The sequence below is a fragment of the Theobroma cacao genome, chromosome 5 (assembly GCF_053813885.1).
Source record: "Theobroma cacao isolate CCN51 chromosome 5, ASM5381388v1, whole genome shotgun sequence".
In the NCBI taxonomy this organism is placed as follows: domain Eukaryota; kingdom Viridiplantae; phylum Streptophyta; class Magnoliopsida; order Malvales; family Malvaceae; genus Theobroma; species Theobroma cacao.
Window position 1 is genome coordinate 36,832,279 of NC_142643.1, and position 24,419 is coordinate 36,856,697.

Here is a 24,419-nt window from a genome sequence, read left to right on the forward strand (position 1 = left end):
GATCCTTTTATCAAAACAAATATATACTCAAACAAATAATTTAAATTGATTTTATTATCATTCTTAACTTATATTTATAAGTAATGTGATAATCAAGTTTGTGGATTATGATGGTCAATTTTTATTCAATTAATTATTAAACTTAATAAGTTTTAGATCTAGAACGTATATTTTATATAAAAATCTATGAATTACTTAAAATTAAATGTAAATTAAAACAGGGTAATGAAAAACATGAATTGTTATAAAGATCCTTCCATCAGCCAATTGTTACTCAATGCCAATAAGACATTCTCTAAATGTAAGAATAAAGTCCTAGTACCTTGTAAGTCTTAGATTCAAGTCTTATTATGTATGAGTTTGATCTAATTCATATTCAGTTTTTTCTAACCATGTACATGCTAGTTTGTTGGTTTTTTAATTGTTTAATTTATTTCGTTTTAATTTTTTTATATCCAATGTAATAGTTCTGTACATTTTAAGGGTTATTTGGTTGTTATTGTAATTTTTACTTGTATATACAACTTCATAATTAAATAATAATAATAATAATAATCATACTTGATTAGTTACATTATCAGACAATTGAATATTCAAAATTTAATCATCTATTAGGACACAATATCAACTAAATATTGAAATATTTTATGTTTTAGGTTCTAATTTTCTAGCCAATAGTTAGCCAACATTAATTTGTAAGCACATCCTAAATACCAAGTATCTAAGAAAAAAAGAATTTCTTTGAACTTTCATTAAATATTCAATCATAGTTAATTGTAAATTGTAGAACATTATCTTACTTGTAATAACCAAAAAAATGATAGTATTAGTGTAATTTGCATCTCTTAATCTTTTCCTTTGCAATCATAGAGTTAGAAGTAAAATTACTGAATTGAATCTAATCTCTATTCATATTAAAAAAAAAAAAAATCACACACACAGACAAACACACACATTATTACCTTATTAGTGTTGATCTGTGTGATTATCATTCGAACAAATAAAACAATAAAAAATACTTTCATATAAGATATACTCACTAAATATTTTTTTTAATAATCTCAAAAATATAAATTAGTTGTTTAAATACCCATATTACTTAAGACGCTTTACTTTGTCTCAATTCAATTCAATTGAAGTAGGATATTTTCTGTAATATAGTTTCTTAAAATTTCAATGATAATTTTGTTATATATTCCTAAATAAGCTTAGAAACTTTTTATTATTATTATTATTTAGAAGCGAGTAAATTACATAACATTAGGAATGATTCTTTAAATGTCAACAACTAACTCTCATTCAAAATTTAGGACATGCCTTATGATTGATGCAATGCATCATATGTTTGTAAAGCCATTTGTTTAATCATAATTCAGATGTCAAAGTCTCAAAAATAATTGCTTATAAGTAAGAGGAACAACATATAAAAAACTGAATGAACCAAAGAATATTAGTTCTCATTTGAAGACTTCTAACCTTTATAATGTTTTCTATTTCTGATATGACTTTTTAATTAGTTTTTAAGAAAAAAAAAGTTGTTAATTTAAAGAAGTATTGACTTCATCTTTTCAAGGATTTGAAAATTCTTATATACTCTAATAACTAGTTGATCAGCATTTCAATTAAAAAATAATGATAAAATCAAAATAATAGTGCAAAGAATGTTGATCGACTTAAGAGTGGCTCATCCCCAACGCCTCCTCATGCTGCTTGAATTCATGACCCGTGACACATGCTCACTTAAATTTGTTCTTAATTAACTTCAAAAAACAAAGGAAACCGACAAATTATTACTACCGACAAATAACTGAGATATAACTGTTCAGTTACCCAGAAATTAGTGTGAGAAGATGCATGAAAAAGAGAGACAAAATTCAACAGCTGCCGGGAAATCATGCTCTTAATTTTTTGGATTAATGAGATCCAAAAAATGAAAATGAAATGCAAAATAAAATTTTTGAAGCACATATCGATAACAGAATCAATGCTGAAAGTAGAAATGTTTATTGTCCAAAGTCCTCTTATTGAATCACAGCGGCAAAACACAGAAGAACAGATATAGAGAGACGGTGAGGTTAGACAAGAGTACTGGACACTAGTCTAGGCTATAGGTACGATCAACCCATCAGAGGTCCAACCTAGGGTCATACTCACAAGGCAAGTTCTTCCTCCACAAAACATGCTCCATAGCTCTTCGCCTGATGCAACATCCCTTTCATCCATAACACCCTCTCACCCTCCTTGCAGAACCAACTTTTCCATGTTTTCTATCCATCAAGTGCTCCTTGTATTCTCCTTTAATATTGGCCTGCAACTGTAACACCAAAAAAGTATTTCACAACCTAAATAAAGGGAGCATCTAAATTGATTCCTGACAATTAAACTCCAAATTACCACTCTACATGTGTATTGTATATTGGATTGAGATTCTTACTCTCTGCCAGAATAGATTAAGCAAATCTCACTGAAACCTTCAACCAGCTGCTTCTTGAATAAGATGTTATCAGTGATCTATAGATTGGAACATGCACAAACTTGGTCTGAAGAAGCCTGACAGCAAGCCCGGCATTGAACCTTCGGTGGGATCACTGAAAGGGAGGGTCCTCAAAACAGTTGATTTATTTCAGAAACGATAATGATCTGGAAATTATTAAGGCTTCAGGTTGTACAATGGTAGAAGAAGCCATGACCGAGACAGTAACTGACATGAAGCATCTTAGCTTCTCATCCATATGCACATGTAGAAGGCAGTTCTGCGAGGAAGTGAGATAGTGTCTTGGGTGAAGGGACTGTTGCGTCAGCCAAGGAGCTTATGGGCATATTTTGTGGTGGAAGAACTTGCATTGATTACGACTATAGGATGGTCCTAGGATGCGTTCCTCGGACCTGGAGGTACATTCACTTGCAAGAGAGTAACAGTTAAACTCATGTGAGATCTTCAGAGAGTCGGAGGGTGATGATCCCCATCCAATTCTCTCTCTCCCTCTCCGCAAGGGTCTGAGATCTGATCTCAGTGAAAGCTTAAGCTATATAGGTCAGGCAAAGTAAACGTCATCCTCTTTTTCTTTGTCGGTAGAATTTTTAGCCCTTGGTGTCAATAATTCATTTCCACCGACCATCAGTATGTCTGATTCTCTATGTTCAAATTATCTCGAGACAGAGCATACAGAAAAAGGCAATAACATGCAGTGACAACAAACCTCAAACCAATTTGTAAAAGAGCAAAAGTACATTGTCTAGGCTGTAAAATCTTCAAATGCACATATCGAGACAGGACTTTATGTCATACATTGGTTGTTGGCAGCTTTAAAGGTTCCTTCTTTAACAACACATCAAATAATGTAAGTTCGGTTCGATGAAACTTAGCCACACAAACAGAAAATGAAAAGCAGGGACGATATATGAGCAATCAGTTGTTTTCTTTTCCAGCCGGAAATACAGTTTGATGTTACCCTAAAATATTCAGTTGGTAATAAGAATTATAGTCATACAAAATAATACCAGTCATATCAACTAGAAATTAGTTGGAATGTCCAATAAAGAAAAAACCCTTGGTTGTAAACAGCGACTTCACGGAGTTTACAGAACTTTAAAACAAAAGCAGCCATAAGCAATAATCATAATGCTCAATCCCATCATGCGTCACAATGTTTTGCAGTAGAAAAACATGCCATTAATGGCCAAAAAGGAAAAAGACCAAGCAATTAATATTGCCACAAAATTTCAACAGCAATTCCACTTCTAATTATCTGTTTTAGTCACTAGTAGCCACACCTAAACCACAAAATAGATAACGGAAAAGGTGGGTCTAATGCACGTAGCAGAATTTAGAGCTGAGCTCTGCTTTTAATTCACCAGGACGACCTTGATCTGGCTGCAGCCGTGACAAATTTTTGGGCTCCCATATCTGTGTGTATGCTTTGGAAATGAAAAGGAAATGAATATGTCAGACATTGATTTGTTCATTTTAGAGTAACTTCTTTCGGAATAAAGCATATGATAGATAACACAAATCCTCTGCCCCCTTTCGTGCTCCCATCCGTGCCTCCTCTCCATATTTTTGCCACCTATCCTATCCCTTAATGAGATGTTAAAAACGGCAGTGGCACAATTTTTAACACCGTTAACGTCACTTTAAAAAAAAAAAAACAAAATCTCATATTAGGATTTCTTCCTATTTGCGAACACAAATCCTCTACCCCCTTTCGTGCCCCCATTCGTGCCTCTTCTCCATATTTTTGCCATCTATCTTATCCCTTAATGGGATGTTAAAAACGGTAGTGCCACAATTTTTAACACCGTTAACGTTACTTTAAAAAAAAAAAAATCTCATTCTAAGTTTTCTTCCTATTTGTTGCCTATTGCACTTTTATCTTGTTTTGGCTGCCTGCTTCTCTTTTGCTTCACTTTCACCAAGATACTTTTTATAAGTTTTTTTATTAATTCTTTAGGTAATCACACAAGGATTGCAAACCATCTTCCAACTTGTTTATCCCAAATTGAGCACGTCAATACACATTATGGTAGAAAACACTCTCCTTTGATGCTATTCCAGAGCAATTAGCGATTTCAAGTTCAACAACTTGAGGGAGATTAATTGCCCTTTGAGATATTAAAAAAATACGTTTACTCGGAGAAGCTAATGCATATGTATGTTCTGCAATAAATTTAGTAACACGTAATTTATCATCATATCGTGAAACTTTTAATATAGTTAAGTATCCAAATCTTGTTTCTGGATGATGACTTTTGATATTATCATCTCTTTTATCATTTCTTCGAGTTCCTTGGCAAGAACAACAAAAAACCCTATCTACCCAATTACCATACTTATTCTTATGTCCTTTAGTTCTTTGAATACTAAATCCAACTTCTTTGGCATATCTGTTGTAAAAATCATAAATATCTTGTTCTGTTTCAAATTCCATTCCAATTTTTGGAATAATTTCTTCTGACATATTTTTATGAGCTGAAATCATAATATTAGTATTAGAATCAATCATGTTTGAACACTTATCTTGCTCAAGATTCTGCTCCTCTATTGGTTTAATTGATGGCAGAATATCATCTTCAGTAAATTCTAATCTTTGACATAATCGATCTTTATTAATTATATTTGTAGTTTCTTTACTCATACCCTAAAAAATAAAAAATAAACAAATTTAGTTATCTTTTAAATTAATAGAAGAATCATACCTTCTTTTTCTACTATTTCATTCTACATGCTCAAAAATTTATTAATTAAACACAATTAATGATAAAAATACATCAAATTTGAATTAAACAATACACATACACATATATATAAATATATAAAGTTTAAAAAATAAAAAAAATAAAAAAGCCTAAATTAAAAAGTTAATGAAAAGAGAACCACCTACGACTAAATTTGATATCAATGTTTTCATGCAAGAACAAAATACATAATGAAACATGAATAATTATGAATAAGACAAAAAAAATACTGAATGCCTTTCAAAAGAAAAATATGAAAAACGTTATTTGCAAGCACAAAATTCAATAAAACCTCATGTACTGAATCAATAAATATAAAATTGAAATTTAAAGAATTAATAAAAAAACTTACAAGAAGTATCTCGGTTGAAGTGAAGCAAAAGAGGAGCAGACAGCCAAAACAAAGTAAAAGTGAAGTAGGTAGCAAATAGGTAACACAAATCCTCTGCCCCCCTTTCGTGCCCCTATCCGTGCCTCTTCTCCATATTTTTGCCACCTGTCCTATCCCTTAATGAGATGTTAAAAACGATAGTGGCACAATTTGTAACATCGTTAACGTCACTTTAAAAATTTAAAAAAAAAAACAAAATCTCATTCTAGGATTTCTTCCTATTTGCTGCCTACTTCACTTTTACCTTGTTTTGGTTGCCTATTCTTTTTTGCTTCACTTCAACTGAGATACTTTTTGTAAGTTTTTTTATTAATTCTTTAAATTTCAATTTTATATTTATTGATTCAGTACATGAGGTTTTATTGAATTTTGTGCTAGCAAATAACATTTTTCATATTTTTCTTTTGAAAGGCATTCAGTTTTTTTTTATGTCTTATTCATAATTATTCATGTTTCATTATGTATTTTGTTCTTGCATGAAAATATTGATATCAAATTTAGTCGTAGGTGGTTCTCTTTTCATTAATTTTTTAATTTAGGCTTTTTTATTTTTTTTATTTTTTAAACTTTATATATTTATATATATGTGTATGTGTATTGTTTAATTCAAATTTGATGTATTTTTATCATTAATTGTGTTTAATTAATAAATTTTTGAGCATATAGAATGAAATAGTAGAAAAAGAAGGTATGATTCTTCTATTAATTTAAAAGATAACTAAATTTGTTTATTTTTTATTTTTTAGGGAATGGATAAAGAAACTACAAATATAATTAATAAAGATCGATTATGTCAAAGATTAGAATTTACTGAAGATGATATTCTGTCATCAATTAAACCAATGGAGGAGCAAAATCCTGAGCAAGATAAGTGTTCAAACATGATTGATTCTAATACTAATATTATGATTTCAGCTCATAAAAATATGTCAGAAGAAATTATTCCAAAAGTTGGAATGAAATTTGAAACAGAACAATATATTTATGATTTTTACAATAGATATATCAAAGAAGTTGGATTTAGTATTCGAAGAACTAAAGGACATAAGTATAAGTATGGTAATTGGGTAGATAGGGTTTTTTGTTATTCTTGCCAAAGAACTCGAAGAAATGATAAAAGAGATGATAATATCAAAAGTCATCGTCCAGAAACAAGATTTGGGTACTTAGCTGTATTAAAAGTTTCACGATATGATGATAAATTACGTGTTACTAAATTTATTGCAAAACATACACATGCATTAGCTTCTCCGCGTAAGCGTATTTTTTTAATATCTCAAAGGGCAATTAATCTCCCTCAAGCTGTTGAACTTGAAATCGCTAATTGCTCTGGAATAGCACCAAAGCTGATGATTTATTTTTTTATTTTTGATTATAATACTTAATTAATTTTTTATTTATATATGTATAGGCTCAAATACCATAAGTTCCTATTTCACAAAGAGAAACTTCGAAAGGAGACGAGAAAGATAGATGAAAGATATGACTTCACCAACATATTTTAAATATTATTGTAATTTACTTACGCAAGATAAAAGCGATTTATTTTGCTTTTAAGATAAAACTTTGGTTTTCATATTTGTTAAGTTTTATATAGTTTGAATTATGCCAAACATTGTTTTTTTTTTATATCAAGAATAAATTTGGAGTCTTCTACTTCTATTGGGTTGGAAAGTTGGGATGCCGAACTTGTGGGCATGTTTTTCATGGAGGCTGCATTGTTCGATGGCTAGAGAAGAGTCACTTGTGTCTGTTGTGTCGCTACGCCATGCCACTTGATTGATGAAGAGTCTTTTTTTTTTCTTTTTCATTATGGGCATGGATAAATCCCACGTTTGTAATTCATGAAGTCAAATAGATATTGAGTTTTGCTTCAATTATAAATCTCATGTTGTTTTCAAGTTAGGCTTAATATTAGCTATATTTCTTTGTTTTCTACCATAATGTGTATTGACATGCTAAATCTGGGATAAACAAGTTGGAAGATGGTTTGCAATCCTTGTGTGATTACTTAAAGAATTAATAAAAAAACTTATAAAAAGTATCTTGGTGAAAATGAAGCAAAAGAGAAGCAAGTAGCCAAAACAAGATAAAAGTGAAGTAGGTAGCAAATAGGAAGAAAACTTAGAATGAGATTTTGTTTTGTTTTTTTTTTTTTTAAAGTGACGTTAACGGTGTTAAAATTGTGGCACTACTGTTTTTAACATCCCATTAAGGGATAGGACAGATGGCAAAAATATGGAGAGGAGGCACGGATGGGGGCACGAAAGGGGGCAGAGGATTTGTGTTCGATGATAGAAGGGTACATAAAAAAAAAAAAGGAATATGTTGTTAACTTTTTTAGATTGTAATTGTAAACGAAAAAATTTTACAAGGTAAAGGTGAAAACCTATGTGAATCCAAATCTTTGTCATGTGTTCATTTTTTTTTCTTATGTGATAATACTTGTTTGGTTTTTCTTTTTTATGTTTTAATTTTTGAAATCATATTTTAACTTTTGAGTGATATTTTCGTTGTAAATAGATGAAAAATAAATCTCAAATGAAATCAAAATCATATTTTTGTTATTAAATCTTGTTGTTTTAGCTTCAAGAGAGTGAAAAAGTTTGAGAAGAGGGAGAGGACATGTTCGGATCAGCTTGTTAAAATCTTATAAAATGGTTTAATCTAAACTAACATTGTTTATTCAGTATGTATGTCAAAGTTAGCATTGAAGGCAGATACTAAAAGAATTGAGTTTAAAACTGTTTGCTAATTATATGTCTTCTCAATTTAATAAAAATTTAAATAATTTATTACTCTTTTATAAATTTAAGATTAAATCATTTAATAATTTTTAATAATAATTTCAGTAACGTTTATAAAATTTAATAATTTTTGTTATTAACTTTTATTTTTTAAATAACTTCAAAATTGTAAATCATTTAAAATGATATCATACGGAATGTAATAGATATATAATAATTTTGTCCTTAAAACTAACTATTTAAATCCTCAACTTAATATATAATAATTTCAGTTCTTAAATTGGCAAATTAAGCCACCCCATGCAGCTTCAAGTAAATGGGAAAATTATCAAGAAAAGGAAAACTCACACGATGGAATCCATTATAATTTGGCACACAAAAAAAAAGAAAAAAAGAAGAAGAAGAAAGGAGAAACAAAGAGGAAGCAATTTGTTGATCATAAATGAAAAATGTTTTAAAAATTACAAGATTTAGAACACTTTTGAGATGCAAGACCTGAAATAGGAAAATATATAACGTAATCACCTTTATTATCTGTTCAATCCCATACGTGAATATAGTAGAAGCCGCAGAGCCCTTATTCCTTCCAATTTTTCTTTCTTGAAAAAGATCAAGTTAACTTTTATTGTCAATTAACAGAGCTTTGGGTAACATCAAATCAAAGAACTAAGATTGAATGATGCCATCATCTTTGCTAATTCATTAGTCATTTGCATCTGCAGCTTCAGTCTTTCTAACTCACACATAGCCTGGAGAGTTGGATCTTGTATTTCTGCTGGTTCTGGTTGATCCTGAGTGGTCCCAGACGCAGCATCTTCCTTAAGATGAATTTCATTGGATTGTGGTGCTGTGGTTCCACTGCTAGAGACATGTTCTCCATGACATGTTTCACGTCTCATCTCCTTTGCAGCACAAAGAGCATGCGCAGCAAAATTACAAGCAAAACAGTTGGAGGACCAATACTTGCAATCCAACAATTTGTGACAGATATCACAGAAACGGGAGGAAACATTAGGGAAAGGGAGAGAATAAGTGAGGCTAAGACTATGCAAATGAGATTCGTGTTTTATAATTTGAGGTAAGAAAGCACATGGGACATGGAGATCAACGTCACATAAAGGACAACAATAGGAAAAGGCATTTCCAGTGTCACCACACGCATTACAGGCGAAGGTGCCAGCCAAGTGGGTGGTGTATGGGACGAGCGTAAGATGGTGAAAGGGGTGCGAAGGATGTTGCAAGGAACGACCTGCATTGCCACATTGTTCATGGAGGAAAAACTTGCAGCCCAAACAGCCATATGCAGATCCTGAACAAAATGAGTCGCAGCCTGAGCAACGGTATTCATGATCTCCTGGCTGCAATTGGTAAATTCTCAAGTTATGTTGGTGGCCAAAATGCTTGTATTCCATTATCTCTGTCTCTGTTTACTGTAGTTTGGTTGATAGAACTGCTTTATTTATAGCATTTCTCGACAAACTAAGTCAAGTTTTCATTAGTTCCTAAAAGGAGAGTTTCATGTTTCTTGTTCTTTATTGGACAAATACAATATGCATATATTAACAAGTTGCTAAAACTTTAAAGCTTTTATAGCTGGCTCGTTGGTCTATGCAACTGCCAATTGATAGTGGACATTTTTATAGTTTGACTTGGAAAAAATGAACTATTATTCAATGATTCGATTGTAGATGTATATCCGCCATTTTATCTAGGTTTGAACACTTCAAATGCGCACAGAAAACAATATATTGACTTGCAGGAAAATTCTGAGAAGTTTGGCTTAACAAACAATATTATTGATTTTCAAGAGTCCATTTTTCTACATTTTCTCTTCTCCCTAAGGTTACTTTCCCTCAATTCTCCTAATTCTGTACCTGCAAGACACAGCACTTGCATATAAAATAAACAAGCCAATCCTCATTTCGCAAAAAGTCCTCCTTTTATATTTTATTCACTCATAAATCCCATTGATCTTAATTGCAATTATGGCAAGATGAGTTGATTTTAATAAAAAAAAAAAGTGTAATAAAATTTCACATAAAATTATAACATAAAAGATAATTTTATATGAGAAAATTGTGAAAAAGGGCCATCTTCATAACTTGATTTTAAAAATACCCATCAAAATAAAATTAACAATTTTTAGTTATATTTAGTCATGACTTGATAAAAATATCTTTGAAACCATTTCAAATAAATTAAACAATCTATCACAATTTTTCCTCATTTCCATCTCCACTTCCGATTTCTCTCTCTCGCCATCCAACTCTCTCTAATTTTATCGATTTCTCTCTTTAACATCTATCTGTTGTGCTCTTGATTTTTCTCTTCCGTGCCTTCAGGATGCCAAAAGATGGTTTTGATGTGCTTGGGGTGGGCGGCTATTTGGAAAATTTAACTTTTAGATGTTTTGGATGAAACTTAAATGATAAAATTGATCACAGAGAAATAACTTTTAATTAAAAATATGTTAGAAACATTTTAATCGGTGCTAAATCGTAAAAGAAAAATAAAAGGAAATCAAGAGAGTTGAAAGGATTTAAAGTTTTAGTTCATAAGTAACAATAATATTTCAGACGTTAAAGTATAACAAAATTTTTTTAAATATGACATGTAACAATAATATTTTTTCAATATGACGTGTAACAACAATATTTTTTTCAACATGACGTGTAACAACTTTTTTTTTTAATTATGACGTGTAACATGTTTTTATACATAGCGTGTAAAAATAATATTCTTTTAACATGATGTGTAACAACTTTTGTTAACTATGATGTGTAATATGTTTTTATACATGACGTGTAACAACAATTTTTTTTCAACATGGCGTGTAACATCATATGCACTTGATATAAAGAGATTTAATGCATGACGTGTAACATGTTTTTGTACATAACGTGTAACATCATGTGTATGGCGTGTAATATCACGTGCATTTGATATAAAGAGGTTTCATTAAAGGTAATTTTGTTCAACTTGATTAAAAACAGTTAAAATTAAAAAAATAATAATAATTTTGGAAAGCATCTTATTTTTAAGCGTAATTTTTTAAAATGCCTCTTATTATATTAACTAAGTATAAAGGTTTTGATGTGTATCACAGAGAGAATCTAAGATAAATGCAATCTGTTCTTGAAAAAGTGTATGTAAAAGGAACAGAGGATAGTATACCTAAAACCGAACATATTGGTAGCATAATAGGAGCTATGATATTGGCAAGTATTCAACAAGAAAATAAGCTGACAACTATATAATTAACTTGAAAAATTCTAGCGCTCTGGAGGCTAGCTGTAATTTATTTACTATTTGGATTCAGATACAAACATCAGTATGAAGTTACAGGAGAACCTGGGATATCCCAATTAGAAGATTTCCTACAATTTTTTTTTCTGCCGGCCTGTTACATTGCCAGATACGATCTGTGTCGAGCCAATGCATACTAGACAAAAAACTACAACCTTGCAATTTAGGAAGTGTTACCTGTGGCTAAGGCCGGCACTGGGCCACCTTGTAGGTTCAATACCCGCGACTTGAACATTGTGCAAAGGGGCAACAAACACGGTAAGAAAGAGGTGAACTTCCCAATACAATAGAAGTAATTTCTTCTGTTCTTCCTCGAACAATCTTCATCAAGCAGATTCCTTCCCTCAACGCACACGCTTAGACAAGCAGAGAAAGAAGCAAAAAGTTGTACAAGGAGCAAACGAAGATAGATAACTAATAGAAAGAGAAGATGAAAGCACTTCAGGAGGAGCATATGTATCACCATTTCAGTCATCACCATCCAATGGTACGTACCAATTTAACCTCTTCAGGAAACGTTACCTGTTCTGGGTGCAAGCTCGACATACTACCAGCTAAGGGCCATTACCACTGCAAAACCTGTCCTTTCTACCTTCACCAAGTGTGCTACAATATGCCTAGGAAAACCCGACATCCTGGCCACCCTGCTCACGTTTTAACCCTCCATATCATGCCTTCATTTGGAGAGGAAACCTTCAAGTGTGAGGCTTGTGGACATCATATCAATGGATTCTACTACTACTGTGCAGAATGTTCCACTTGCTACCATATCTTATGCTCGGCACTGCCACTTTCTGTAGCAATCACTTCCCATCTTCACACGCTCAAACTAGAGTTTTCACCTCCTTATGACTTGCGATGTGACATATGCAAAGAACCGGCCAGCTATAAAGGATGGCTTTATAGGTGTCAAATCTGTGAGTTTGATACACATCTTGCCTGTGCCATTTCCAATCAAAGAACACAATCTTTTCGGCATCCAACTGCACCATTGCCAAACCCTTTGACAAGACAGATTATGTATTCCTCAGCATCCCTAATGGAAACTAAACAAAGAGAAGATTATGTCAACGAAGGCACAGAACTAAAGCAATTAGTATCCCAGGGCGTCCCTAGGAACATCAGAGAGAACAGAACACAAGAAAATTTTCTTAAAACAGTGGTTGGATGGGATGAGAGATTGCATAGTCCTAAAAGGAAACTTACAACAAGAAATGGCCAGGATGAAAACTTCGGATCAAGTCACAAGCCGGATATTGCTGGCACTTCTCCGAAACCAAAAGTACAGGCACAAGAGACAGACCAAACAAGTCTAGTTTCAGGTGACTTGAGTACAGCTCCAAGTTACCAGTTTAGCGATGGATGTTTTTCAATAGATTTGGCAGGATCTTATTCAAGTTTCGATCATACAACTCTGGCAAGAAAGGAGCCTAAACTTTCTGATACAAGCCCTCTCCAGAAGGTTAAAGAAACAATCAGTGATGGAAATGACATTATGATCGAGAGGATTACAAGCAACTTTGAACTAACCAAACAAGAAACTATTTATGCTAAGAAGGAAAGTTTTGATTTTTGTAACCCGGACAGTAGGATGAAAGAGGGATTTTTAACCGGAGATGGTACTCATTCAGGGGGGCAGAGGAATAGAAAGAAAATGTCAAATGAATCCAGGTGCGTGTCTGGAATTCGAGATCAGAGCAGCAAATCCGAGCAAGTAAGTGCAAGTAACCAAATAACATACTCTAGCATGGCTATCTTTGTCTTGTACAAAATAGTTTTGACAAGTTTACATGTTTTATAACCTCCTGACATTATCTCAATCCAATTGATAATTACTTCCCTCCATATTTTAAACAGATTAAGTTCTTGCAGAAGTGAACAAAATTCAATAATACTTTTTTTGTCAAATGTGGGTAAAATCATTTATTTTTAAAGGGTAATAGATTAATGCATCGCTATGTTGTTCCGTATTTGCAGGGAAGATCATGGTGTTCTTCTTGTTGGAAGCTCTTCCAATATTGCTTTTCTCCTAAGTATGAGAAAAGTACTACAGTTTTCAGTGATGGAAGAAATTGAAAAGAAAGAAGAGGGAAATTGTGTGCAAGATTGTTAATTTTCAATCCAGGGTAGAAAGCTACTCACCCAGGATGCTCCTCCTTTTTCTGTTTTTCCCCTTTCAACACATAGTTGTAAATTGACAATACGCTAGCTATTCAAAGTTTTGGCTAGCTTAATATGATGTCCCTTCAATCTGAGTCAGGGTTCCATTATCATCTCCTTTATAGTTTGGCAAGCAATGTAATGATGAACAAATGAAAGTAGTATTTGAGTTTTACCTCAATCCCGTGGTGTAGTAGCCTATTAGGATCACAAACTGAGACATTCCTAATTGCTGTATCTCACGATTGACAGGATTGAAGTCTCCTGACTGCAACTAATGAAACTGAAACCTCATACTCCTACAATAATCGGATTTAATCCACTTTTAGACACCGCTTTAAGTTATTATTAAGTATTTGATCTTTAAAAATTTTATTATTTGCATATCATGTCCTCACTTATATTTTGTGTACTTTCGAATTCAGATCATTTAATGCATCCTTATTTGATAAATTATTACTCTGATTTGATATTTACGGTGTCCAGCTTGTAATGGCAAAACTCAGGAATGTCCAGCTTGTAATGGCAAAATGCAGGAATTATAATTCATAAGGCTTAGGAGAGGGCTCAAGAGTTAGCTATTGAGCATACTGGAAAAACAATACCTTACCTTCTGTTAAATATATTAGCTCGCTTTGACTTGAGATGAATAGATATAATTAGCTGAACAATGCAAAATAAATGAATAAATGGCAAGAGTTAAACTCAAGCGTTAACTTCCCTGTGAAAGAGACAACTAGAAAAGTACAGGTTGTTTTCTTCCCTGGATACCGAAGCTGTCCCCTGACTAAAGTAAATTTTTTAGTATCTCAGATTCGCCATTGTATTCTGTTTTCATTCCAAACAAAGCAAACAGTTATAATGTCAAGCCCAAATGATGCAGGTCGACTTGGCATATGGCGGAGATTTAATAATTTTTTAACCAGATAACCTTGCAATCAGGGTTTGTCATAATGCGACATCTCATGGAAAATTGCGTCCAGGAGATGACATGTTCACATACAATCTTATCAATAACTTAGCAATTCAAATATCCTTATAGTGCTTCTGAATTCTCCAGCAGATTAACGATCATTTCATGGAGACACAGAAAGGCAGGCTTGATATGGATCCAGTTATTCAACATTTCAGTCACCTGCATCCCTTGAAACTGCAAAGTTTTCAACCGCAAACCACAAATACACTTATATGTGCAAGTTGCAAGCTAGAGGCCTCAGGATGGTTCTACTTTTGCAGTACGTGCAACTACTGCCTACACAAAACTTGCTCCCGGATGCCTCAAAAAAAAAAAAAAAAAAAAAAAGCACCAAGTCGACCCAAAACACACCCTTGTTCTTCTTTCAATCCCTGTTATGCCACTGGTTCCTTCAAGTGCAATGCCTGTGGGAAACTTGGCAAAGGTTTTTGCTACCACTGTAAAGATTGTCAGCTTGATATACACACTCTTTGCGTCTATAAGCCCTCATCAGTCAATACTAGTACCCACCATCACGCCCTGGAACTTTGTTTCAGCTCCCCCTATAGTAAGAAGAAATTTCAGTGTGACATCTGCAAGCAATATGGTTCAAACCACTGGCTGTATAGGTGTGGCTCCTGCAAATATGATGTTCACATGAACTGTGCCATCGCCAACCAATTGCAGGCTGCAACAGAGATCCAACAGAGGAAGCAACGGATTCTGTGCCCTACTGATAGTGCCAATACTCAATTCCAACCAGTAAGAGAGATCCAATCTCAACAAACACATGAGGAACAACTGCAGTGCCAGGCCAATGGAGCATGCAGTCAACTTCAATCTGTCACAGGCTTCCAACAGACACAGCAGGATCTACTGCTTTGCCACAACATTATAGCCAGTACTCATTCTCAACCTGTCACAGGGATCCAACACACACAGGAGAAAACACTGCATCACAGCAGTAGTTCCAATATTCAAATTCAATCTGTCAGGGCAATTCAAGTCCAACAAACACATCAGAAGCAACTTCTATACCATGCTGATAGAGCTAACGCTTACACTCAACCTGTCACATGCATCCAACTAAAACAGCAACAGCCCCAACTGCTTCAGTCTCAAAGTTACCCTCCCCAATTTTCCAAATTCATGACCGACCTTCCATATTCAGGTTCAGCATTTCACCATGTTTCTCAAACAGTAATACCTATACCACAACAAAAAATCTGTGTTCCATACGTTCATAATTCAAATCCAATTCCTGAAGCTGGTTCATCAAATTGGAAACAACCTTACAAAGTGAATGATTATACAGCAAGTATGCCAACTTTGGCTGTTCATCAGCATGTTCCACAACCTATTCATCAAATGAATGGTTCTACAACAAGTGTGCCAACCTTTGCTGCAGTTCCTCAGTATGGTCAGCCTCCTAACACAACAAAGGCAGGCAACAATCTCATGGGCCATGTGGTTGAAGAATTAGTTGATGGTTTCATTCCACAAGCAAGAGGGGCTATATTTCAAAGTGTAACCTCTGGAGACCTTCCGTTTGATCTAGATATTGTCAATTCCTGATAGCTGAACCAAGGATTTGGATGCTAGAAATCATACGATGCATTACCTATATCTGCTGCCTTTTCTTTCTTTCTCTAATTTTTTTTTGTAGCTCTATATTCGGCTTTTGTTTGCATGAAAGTCCTTTGTTATATGCGACATTATATTAGCAGTTTAATCTAGACTGCAGTCTTGATTATCTTTGATTATGACTTGTTTCAATAACTTGGCAATATCCTTGTCACTGCCATCATCATCTTTATTATTACTGTATGTTGCTACTATATTTGATTCTGTTTGTAGCATATTCTCAAAATGATTATCTTTAGTCATAACTTTTTTCCATTTGTTTCCTAATTTCAGCGCTTTAGCTCTCACAATCTCATCCTATGAGGTTCATTCTTCCTTTATCATAACAAAACATCTTACAAAAATCACAATACTGCTCCTGTGTCCAGTAGATCACTCAAAACTCCCAAAATTTCGACCAATAACATAGCTAAAATTTCAATCTTGAGAATACAGAACAAAACATGATTTAATCTATTCTAATATGTGTGTGGAATAGTGTTTTATAACTAAAGAAAGGAATGAATTTGATGAGATCCAGAGGCCATACTGTAAAAAAACAGGAAATGAAACGCTGATGACAAGCATGAGCTTCTTCATTCTATGAAAGGTTATAGAGCTTTATATAACTATCTGAATAGATCAGTAGTGGTTGAAATGAGGGAAAAGTATCAAAAAGAAAAAGGACCTTATAAAATGTGGCAGAAGACAATATTATGCAGCTTAGGTTTTGACAGCAATTAATTTGTTTTAAGGTTGAATGTTATGGAAACTCTTCTTGAGCCATTAAGGCTCATAAAAAGACAACTGCACTTTGTATCTGTTGATTTTCCTGAATAAAAATTATATAATATACACTGTTGAAGACTTGCAAGGTAAAATAATCACAATAAATAAAAGGAAACAAAGATTGCACCTATTGTTTTTCCTCAAAAGATCTCAATGCCTTTTTCACTAAAAAATAAAGAAATCAAAACCAGACAAATTTCTAGAAAGTCTACCCTCAGCGGTATATATCCACCAGCATTCAGCAAACTAAAATCACATTTTCTTCCCTCTTTAACTATTATGATGTTGCTGCAATAATTGCCACTTCTTATGGCGACAATGACAACAGATATTTCTTCCCTGATCAAAATCAAGATTTTTTTTTTCCAGTCACTGTAAAAATAAATTAGATTTTTGAGATATATATATTTTGAAAACAAAAAATAAACAAAAACTGACGTCAGTGCTGGATATTAATAAAAAAAATTCAATGAAAAAGGAAAAATAAAATTAACAAGTGTAAGATTCATCAATGAACAAACCCTTTACAAGCAAAAATAGATTGCTGACATTAATAACAGAAAGAGCAAATACCCATTTATGAGAAAGGCATGAAAACTAAACATTGAAGGCGTACCTCTTAATCGGCATAAGACCCAAATAAGTCCTCCAACTTCACTGGAAAAATGGAAATAAGCCATCCATCTATTATTACATGAAACTAAGGTTATAAACTTTTAGTTTATTATAATTAGAACCTTGATGTTACAAGAATTTTCCATTATCTGTTTAAACCTTCTTGGTTGGCCATAAATTATAAAAAGGAAAAAATGGTATGAAAAAATAAATAGAAGAAGGAGATCAAAGGAAGAGAAAGGGGAATAGCTTCGATCAAAAAAAAAAATAAAGCAGGTTAAGATTTTGTATTCAAAGAAGGAAAATTGGAAAGCAAAACGCAGAGTAGAAAGAAAGAAAGTTTTTTAGTTTCAAAATTCTTGTAGATAGGAAAAATAAAGGAAAGAAGCAAACCTGAGTTGGAAGCAATATTTGAGATTCACAGCAGAAGATAACAGAGATTAGTCCCCGGTTTTCTCTATTGGACTTTATATACTCGTTTTCAAATTTTTAATAGTTATAATAACAAGGAAATAGGAATTTGCAACCATAATTACACGAAATAAAAGATGAGAAGTTTATTCCACTTTTGGGTAAGTTTGAGGGCTTATTTGGGCATTGTACCCCCGGAATCACATAATTGCACACATCAAAAAACCTTGCCCTTGAAATCAACAAAAAATGAAGGCATACCTCTTAGTCCTTTTTTGCAAATCCTTTAGTGGTAAAGGCTTTCATCAATGGTGACAGAAGTATGTACAGTGGTGGCAGGACAGTTGAATCAGAACAGAAATTTCTCAATGAAAATAATAAGGGAAATGACATCAAGAATGTAAGAAACACAAATGAAAGAATCAGAGAAGAAACATGTTAAATATTTATAGAGCCAAGTTGGTAGATCAAGCAAAGATCAATAATTACAATTAAAAGAAATTGAGTAATGAACAAATGAGCAATACTGCAAACATTAAATACCATGCTCATCAAATGGACCTATTTTTCCCATGTTAGAAGAATCTCATTTTGTTTCTATAATTGGAATATGCAGCAGGTGCCAGCCTTCCACAATTCCCCAAACCTCATTCTCTGATGAAGGCAGGATTGAACATAAGTCCCTTTTATAGTCTATGTGAAACTTTAGCAGTTATTCATAAGATCCTTCAACATCTATTTTCCCAATGATGCTCATAAATGAATCGATTTTTTTATTTGTTAGGAGAAAAGACAGATCTTCAAATGAACTTCCCCAAGAGGCAAATGAACCAAGCCTGCCCACTTTGATAGTATTTCATTAGCTTAAGGATAACAAATGTTCCCTGAAGAAGGAAAACCAAGCACAAACTATTTTCTAATACTGTGAAACAATATACAAGTTTCCCCTACCTTTTATTCTGAACCCTCTTTTGTTTCTTGGCCAGTATTAGACCGATATCTCCAAATTCCCAGAGTCTTATAATCCCACACAATCCCAGATAACTCATCTTGAGGTAAACTTAGGCCTTCACGTTTTATCGACCTATGCAAGTTGCAGAAGAATTTTGGGTCTTGTAGTCTAATATACTCATGCAAAAGCTGCTCATGGTCTGGTACCCAATTCCTTGGAAATGGAGTGTAATCACAAGATGGAATCAAAGACATATGTGAGAACTGAACACCTTCAATTGCGTCAACAAGTCCCATCCTTAAAAGGTCAGAGTATTCCGGTGCTGAATTGTTGCTACTCTCCCTCAATGGACGACTAAGATCACGTGAAGCTATCCTATACACCTTGGCACGAGATTTTAGCCTATACCTTGCAGCATACAGTTTAGCTAAAGAGCTACGAATCACATAAGCACAAAAGCCAACAACTTTCTTTCGATTATCAGCATATCTGTACCAATCAGCCATGGTCTCAAGAAACTTATTCATCTGTGAATTTGTATGAGCTTGACTCGAGTAGAGCATTGGGGTACAAGGCAGAGGCTCAGGATCCTTATCACCCTTGACAAAGTGAAGCCGCCTGAACTGACGAATACATTGCTGTAAACTAGCTGTAACTGAAAGCAAAGTCCCTACACCCTTTTGACTCACAATGTTCCCTCCACTAGCTGTGTAACGAAGGGTAGGGTGTATCACTCTCCTACAAATTATATGGTCCAAGAATTGAATTCCTCTACTTATGTGTTCTATCTCCACTTTAGAGTTATCCAACCTTATCCCAAATTCGCTCTCACAGAACTCAATTATTTCCTTTCTAATTTGCACTGCATCCTCTCTGGGTCCTCGAATGCCAATGAAGAAATGACTTCCATGTCTTATGTAATCCATTTTCCTAGTTTTCTCTCTACCACTAGACGGAACAAACTCAGGCCAAGAAGGGTTATGACATCCATCATTAATTGTATCTTTCCATATCGAGTCATGCTTAGACGGCCTAAAAAACTTAACTATCTTCTCTTCCATCACTTGATCCAATTCATTAAGACAGACATTAGCAAGTAAAGGACTCAAAATTCCACAACAACCATAAGAAGGTACCTTAGCAGCTTCCTCAGGAGCAAAATCAAAGAAGGTCCTCAACCAATAGGGGTCCGGTTTAGGCTCATTCTCATTCAAAATCTTCTTCTTAGTAGCCTTTCTTTTTTTCATCCTTTTGCTCTTCAAATCTCCACCACCACCACTACCACCATCGTCATCGATCTTCAATCTCTTCTTAACAGGCTGGTTAAGCCCAGATTTAATCAAATTCAAAACTTTCTTATCTTTTACAACCTTTTCGAGACAACCCATGATTACATTTACATCCACATTATCAAATAACTCACTCAAATCACCTCTTAAAAACCAAAGATACCCAGCAAAGTTACTCCGAATAGTGCGGATAACGCTATGGGCACTCCTTCCAGGCCTAAAGGCATGAGATTTGCTTGAAAACCGGGGTTCAAAAATCGGTTCCAGGACCATCAAAAGAACCTCTTGAACAACGCAGTCCTGAAAACAGGGGTCAGGGGATTGAAGCATAGCTTGAAGTTTTCTCTTCGAGATTAAACTCGTCGACGGCTTGTCGTTTGGGCTACGAATAAGCTGATGGGTCTTGTTGTTCCACTTGAAACGGCGGCCGTGAACGACTGCGCTTTGGAGGGAGAGAAGGGAATGGAGTGTCTGGGAGTGGATGGCGTTGCGGGGAGGGAAGGTACCGGTCACGTGAGCGCACGAGCGTTGGTAGGCTAAGACCCAGAGATCGAATTTTGAGAGGAAGCCGGTGAGGTTTGGGAAAGTGGCGGTGGGTGGTGAAGAGAAGGATTTAACCCATATTGAGAGGCAGATGTCAATTGGGTCCTTCTTTAAAAGAGCATGTGGATCCGAGTCGGATGTCGGGTCGTGAGCTGAGAGAACGGAAAGGGAGGAAGAAAAGCGAAGGAAAGATTTGTTAATAGAAATGGAGGGAAGGTGTTTGATGGTTTTCCCCAGTAACATTTTTTGAAGACGAAAGCTTCCTGGTTCCAGGATTCTTTTGGTTGTTTCTATTCGATGGCGCCATTCCAAGGGTTTGTTAGTTTCGAATCTATCATTTTATTTAGGGTAAATGACTACTCTAGCCCCTCAAATTTTGATCTTAAATCAGTTTTGACATAAATGCTGCTATAGTCGTGTTCTTGTTTATTTGATCACATGATGTCAATTTTTAGACAATTTGACCTTTCAGACTATTGAGTCACTAACTCACTATCAGATAACAAAGAAAACATGAAAATCTAGAGGAGCTCTGGACAATTTCTTTTTATACAACAAACATGCAAAGCATTGTTTTTATTCATAATAGCAAATTAGAACCTAAAAAAGTTTGTGTTTGAGGATGAAGATAATGTCTATAAAATAGTCATATTAGAAGTTTAATGTTTGGCAAAAACATAAATTAACTTAGATAAAACAATTCAATCGAAAATTACACAAATAACTTTAACAACGTGTTAAGTACATTTTTTAACAATTAATGCATGTTAAGATTGTATATCTTTAATTGAGCTCGACAGTCTTTTATAATGTTGAAAGGTATCTATTATTGAATCAATATCAAAGTCTCGAATGATTTCCTTTTCAATGAAAATGATCAACGAATTTCTAAAAAAATTATCTGATATTTTATTACGAGTCTCGTTCCTTAATGAGTTTGATAGCAAAAAATCACACTCTGATGTTGTAGCGAAAACTAAAAAAGTCAAGACAAGCTAAATCATCTATCAACAAGGAAGTAAACTTTTGATATTCTCGTCTTTTCAACACTTGACATAACTCAGAAAGTATAGATACATTTTTCAAAGCCTGATTATAAAGAATATCAAATTTGAATAGATCTCATTGATAACTTAAATGCATTTTATCATACTTAATAAAGTCATTAAGATAATATTTATTTGCACGGTTACAAATATTTTCAACATCAAACGATTTGAAAACATTCTAAGGATCGAAAGATGTGTCAAGAGCAAGCACCTCCACCACATTCTCATTAAATCTAGAATCCAATTCTTGTAAAAATGAGTCAACAACAGTCAAAAATAAGTCAGCTTGGCAATGGTTCTCAATTGTGGCATAATGTTTTTGAAGACGATATTTACCTAATTTTTATTTAGCTCCTATGTCCAAAATCTCAATTTCATATTTCTCACAAAACTTCTTCACTAACACAAGCAAAAATTTTTATCTATCTGCCGAAAATAAAAAACAATACTAAACGAATTGCATTTAGTATGTCTTAAGAGTAGCTAAGTTATAAAGCTTTTAGGAGGTCATTTGTTATCTCTAACAACACCATCATAAGACGCAAGATAAATATAAATTCAAATGACATATTGATAAAGTACAAAAATTACAAAATAAAGAGTAAAATTATAAAATTATTGTAAGAGCAAAATTATAAAATTATAAAAAAAATAAGAGTATGTTATAAAATTATTTTTGGGGCAAAGCTATTTCAAAAAACTAAGGATTGTTATAAAAATTTTAAAATTCGGGGAAGGGGGGGCGCGGAGAGGGGGCGCAAGGGCCTGTACTAGCCCCCTTCCCCTTTGCCTCTAGGTGGACCTCCCCTGCCACACTCTTCATATTAACAAAGCACAACAAGAATGGCTTTTTCTTTTTTCGTTCTCCCTTGTAGTCGCCTCTTTCATCTTTTCCCTCCAAAAATCAAAAGCCCTCGATTTTTAAATTGGTTGAGGTTTTGAGATTTTGCAATTTTCTTTTCGGGTTTTTTTAGTTTTTTTGTGATTTTTTTGTTTTTTTTTGTTTTTCTGGCTTATTTTGAAACAAGGCCTACTACTAGCAGATCTCAGGAGAAAAGTTTTGGATTGGAATCAAGGTCTAGAAACAAAAATGAAACTACAAGTGCTCTCTTCCCTCTCTCTTTCTACTCAAAGATATTACCAACTCAGGCTCTCTCCCTTGCATGAAACATCTCAATCATGTGAGTGAGCTTGAAAAAATTTTGGGCTTGATTCATAGTTATGAACCAAATGGAAGAAAGAATCTTCTCAACAACCCAATCTGATTGAAGTCAACAAAAATCAGATTCAAAAAAGTTGAATCTTAAACCCTAATGGTCAATAAATTGATGGTAGACACTTTCAGGAAGGGCTAAGGAGGCTTAATGGGTTGGAAGCTTGAAATGGTTAAGGATCCATTCTTTCCTTTCTAAAAAAACAAATCCAAACAAGGAAAAAAATGCCAACGTGGGAAGGAATTAAAAAGAAATTAAAAGGCTAAACAAATTGAAGAAGAGAAGGAAGAGAGAAAAGAAAGAGATAAACAATTTTTGGTGGATGCGTTTTTTAATAGTAATGGACCCAAGCTTTATTATGGTCAAAACTTAGATAGGTACAAATAATTTACCCTTTTATTTACCATTTTAGTTCTCTAATCTCCACCTCAATTTTAAATAAATTTAATCATGTACTTTATAAAAAGTATATTTGATTTAAAGACAATTAATAATTATATTTAGATTTTGTACAAATTCTATCACCTGACTTATTTTTCAATCACTTAACATGCATGAATACCAAACAAGTTTATTTTTAATAAAAAAAAACTAAAAATTGTTATTTTAAAATTTTTAAAATAGTAATCATTATTTAGCTAAAATAAAATAAAATATTTTTTAGACTAATATGTATCATGTAAACAAAACATTAATCTACCTCAATATGCTAAGGTACTTTCAAAATTTGGTTTGGAGGGAAGAAAAGAGAAAAAGAATTATTTGATTGATTTACAAAAAAGAGAATAAGACAAAAGGTTTTTTAATTTGATGAATGATAATTGTTTGATGATTCAAAAAATAGAATAAGAGAAAGGGTTAAATCTTTCTATAGATATTAACAGTTATCTTTTTTGGAGAAAAAAATTATTTGATTGATTCACAAAAAAAGAGAATAAAAGAAAGAGTTTTTCTAATTTGATGAATGATAACTGTTTGATTGATTGACAAAAAAAAAGTGAAAGAGTTTTTTTAATTTGCTAAATGATAATTATTTGATTGGTTCACACAAAAAAAAGAAAATGAGAGAAAAGGTATTTCCAATTTGATGAATGATAAGCCTCTAAAAGATTTATAAATATATATATATATATGAACCAT

At 33.3% G+C, this 24,419-nt stretch overlaps 3 protein-coding genes, 1 long non-coding RNA gene and 1 pseudogene across 4 annotated transcripts; 2 read left to right on the plus strand and 3 right to left on the minus strand.

The window, feature by feature from the left end:
* Positions 1 to 1,985: 1,985 nt before the first annotated feature.
* On the minus strand, positions 1,986 to 3,121 carry LOC18599119 (uncharacterized). Its single transcript, XR_001927847.2, has 2 exons — positions 2,435 to 3,121; positions 1,986 to 2,314 (listed from the first exon to the last, which is right to left on the minus strand). It is a non-coding gene; the product is annotated as an uncharacterized LOC18599119 (long non-coding RNA).
* Positions 3,122 to 8,799: 5,678 nt separating this feature from the next.
* Positions 8,800 to 9,787, minus strand: LOC18599120 (Cysteine/Histidine-rich C1 domain family protein). Its single transcript, XM_007028947.3, has one exon. It carries the CDS (start codon positions 9,783 to 9,785, stop codon positions 9,027 to 9,029), a length of 759 nt encoding a protein of 252 aa, XP_007029009.2. The 5' UTR covers positions 9,786 to 9,787; the 3' UTR covers positions 8,800 to 9,026.
* A 2,073-nt stretch (positions 9,788 to 11,860) lies between these two features.
* On the plus strand, positions 11,861 to 13,755 carry LOC18599121 (uncharacterized). The gene is made up of 2 exons (XM_018120992.2): positions 11,861 to 13,393; positions 13,657 to 13,755. The coding sequence occupies exons 1-2, from the start codon at positions 12,110 to 12,112 to the stop codon at positions 13,753 to 13,755; spliced, it is 1,383 nt and encodes a 460-aa protein (XP_017976481.2). The 5' UTR covers positions 11,861 to 12,109.
* Positions 13,756 to 14,450: 695 nt separating this feature from the next.
* Positions 14,451 to 21,386, minus strand: NMAT1 (Intron maturase, type II family protein). Its single transcript, XM_007028950.3, has one exon. The coding sequence runs from the start codon at positions 21,257 to 21,259 to the stop codon at positions 19,187 to 19,189; it is 2,073 nt and encodes a 690-aa protein (XP_007029012.3). The 5' UTR covers positions 21,260 to 21,386; the 3' UTR covers positions 14,451 to 19,186.
* On the plus strand, positions 14,918 to 16,369 carry LOC148762830 (uncharacterized; annotated as a pseudogene).
* Positions 21,387 to 24,419: the final 3,033 nt, after the last annotated feature.

Excerpts from the sequence above, each read along its gene's own strand:
- LOC18599120 (XM_007028947.3), bottom strand. The coding sequence starts at position 9,785 with ATGGAATACAAGCATTTTGGCCACCAACATAACTTGAGAATTTACCAA.
- LOC18599121 (XM_018120992.2), top strand. The coding sequence starts at position 12,110 with ATGAAAGCACTTCAGGAGGAGCATATGTATCACCATTTCAGTCATCAC. Across the intron at positions 13,394-13,656 it reads AGAGCAGCAAATCCGAGCAA|GGAAGATCATGGTGTTCTTC; the intron begins GTAAGTGCAAGT and ends CCGTATTTGCAG.
- NMAT1 (XM_007028950.3), bottom strand. The coding sequence starts at position 21,259 with ATGTTACTGGGGAAAACCATCAAACACCTTCCCTCCATTTCTATTAAC.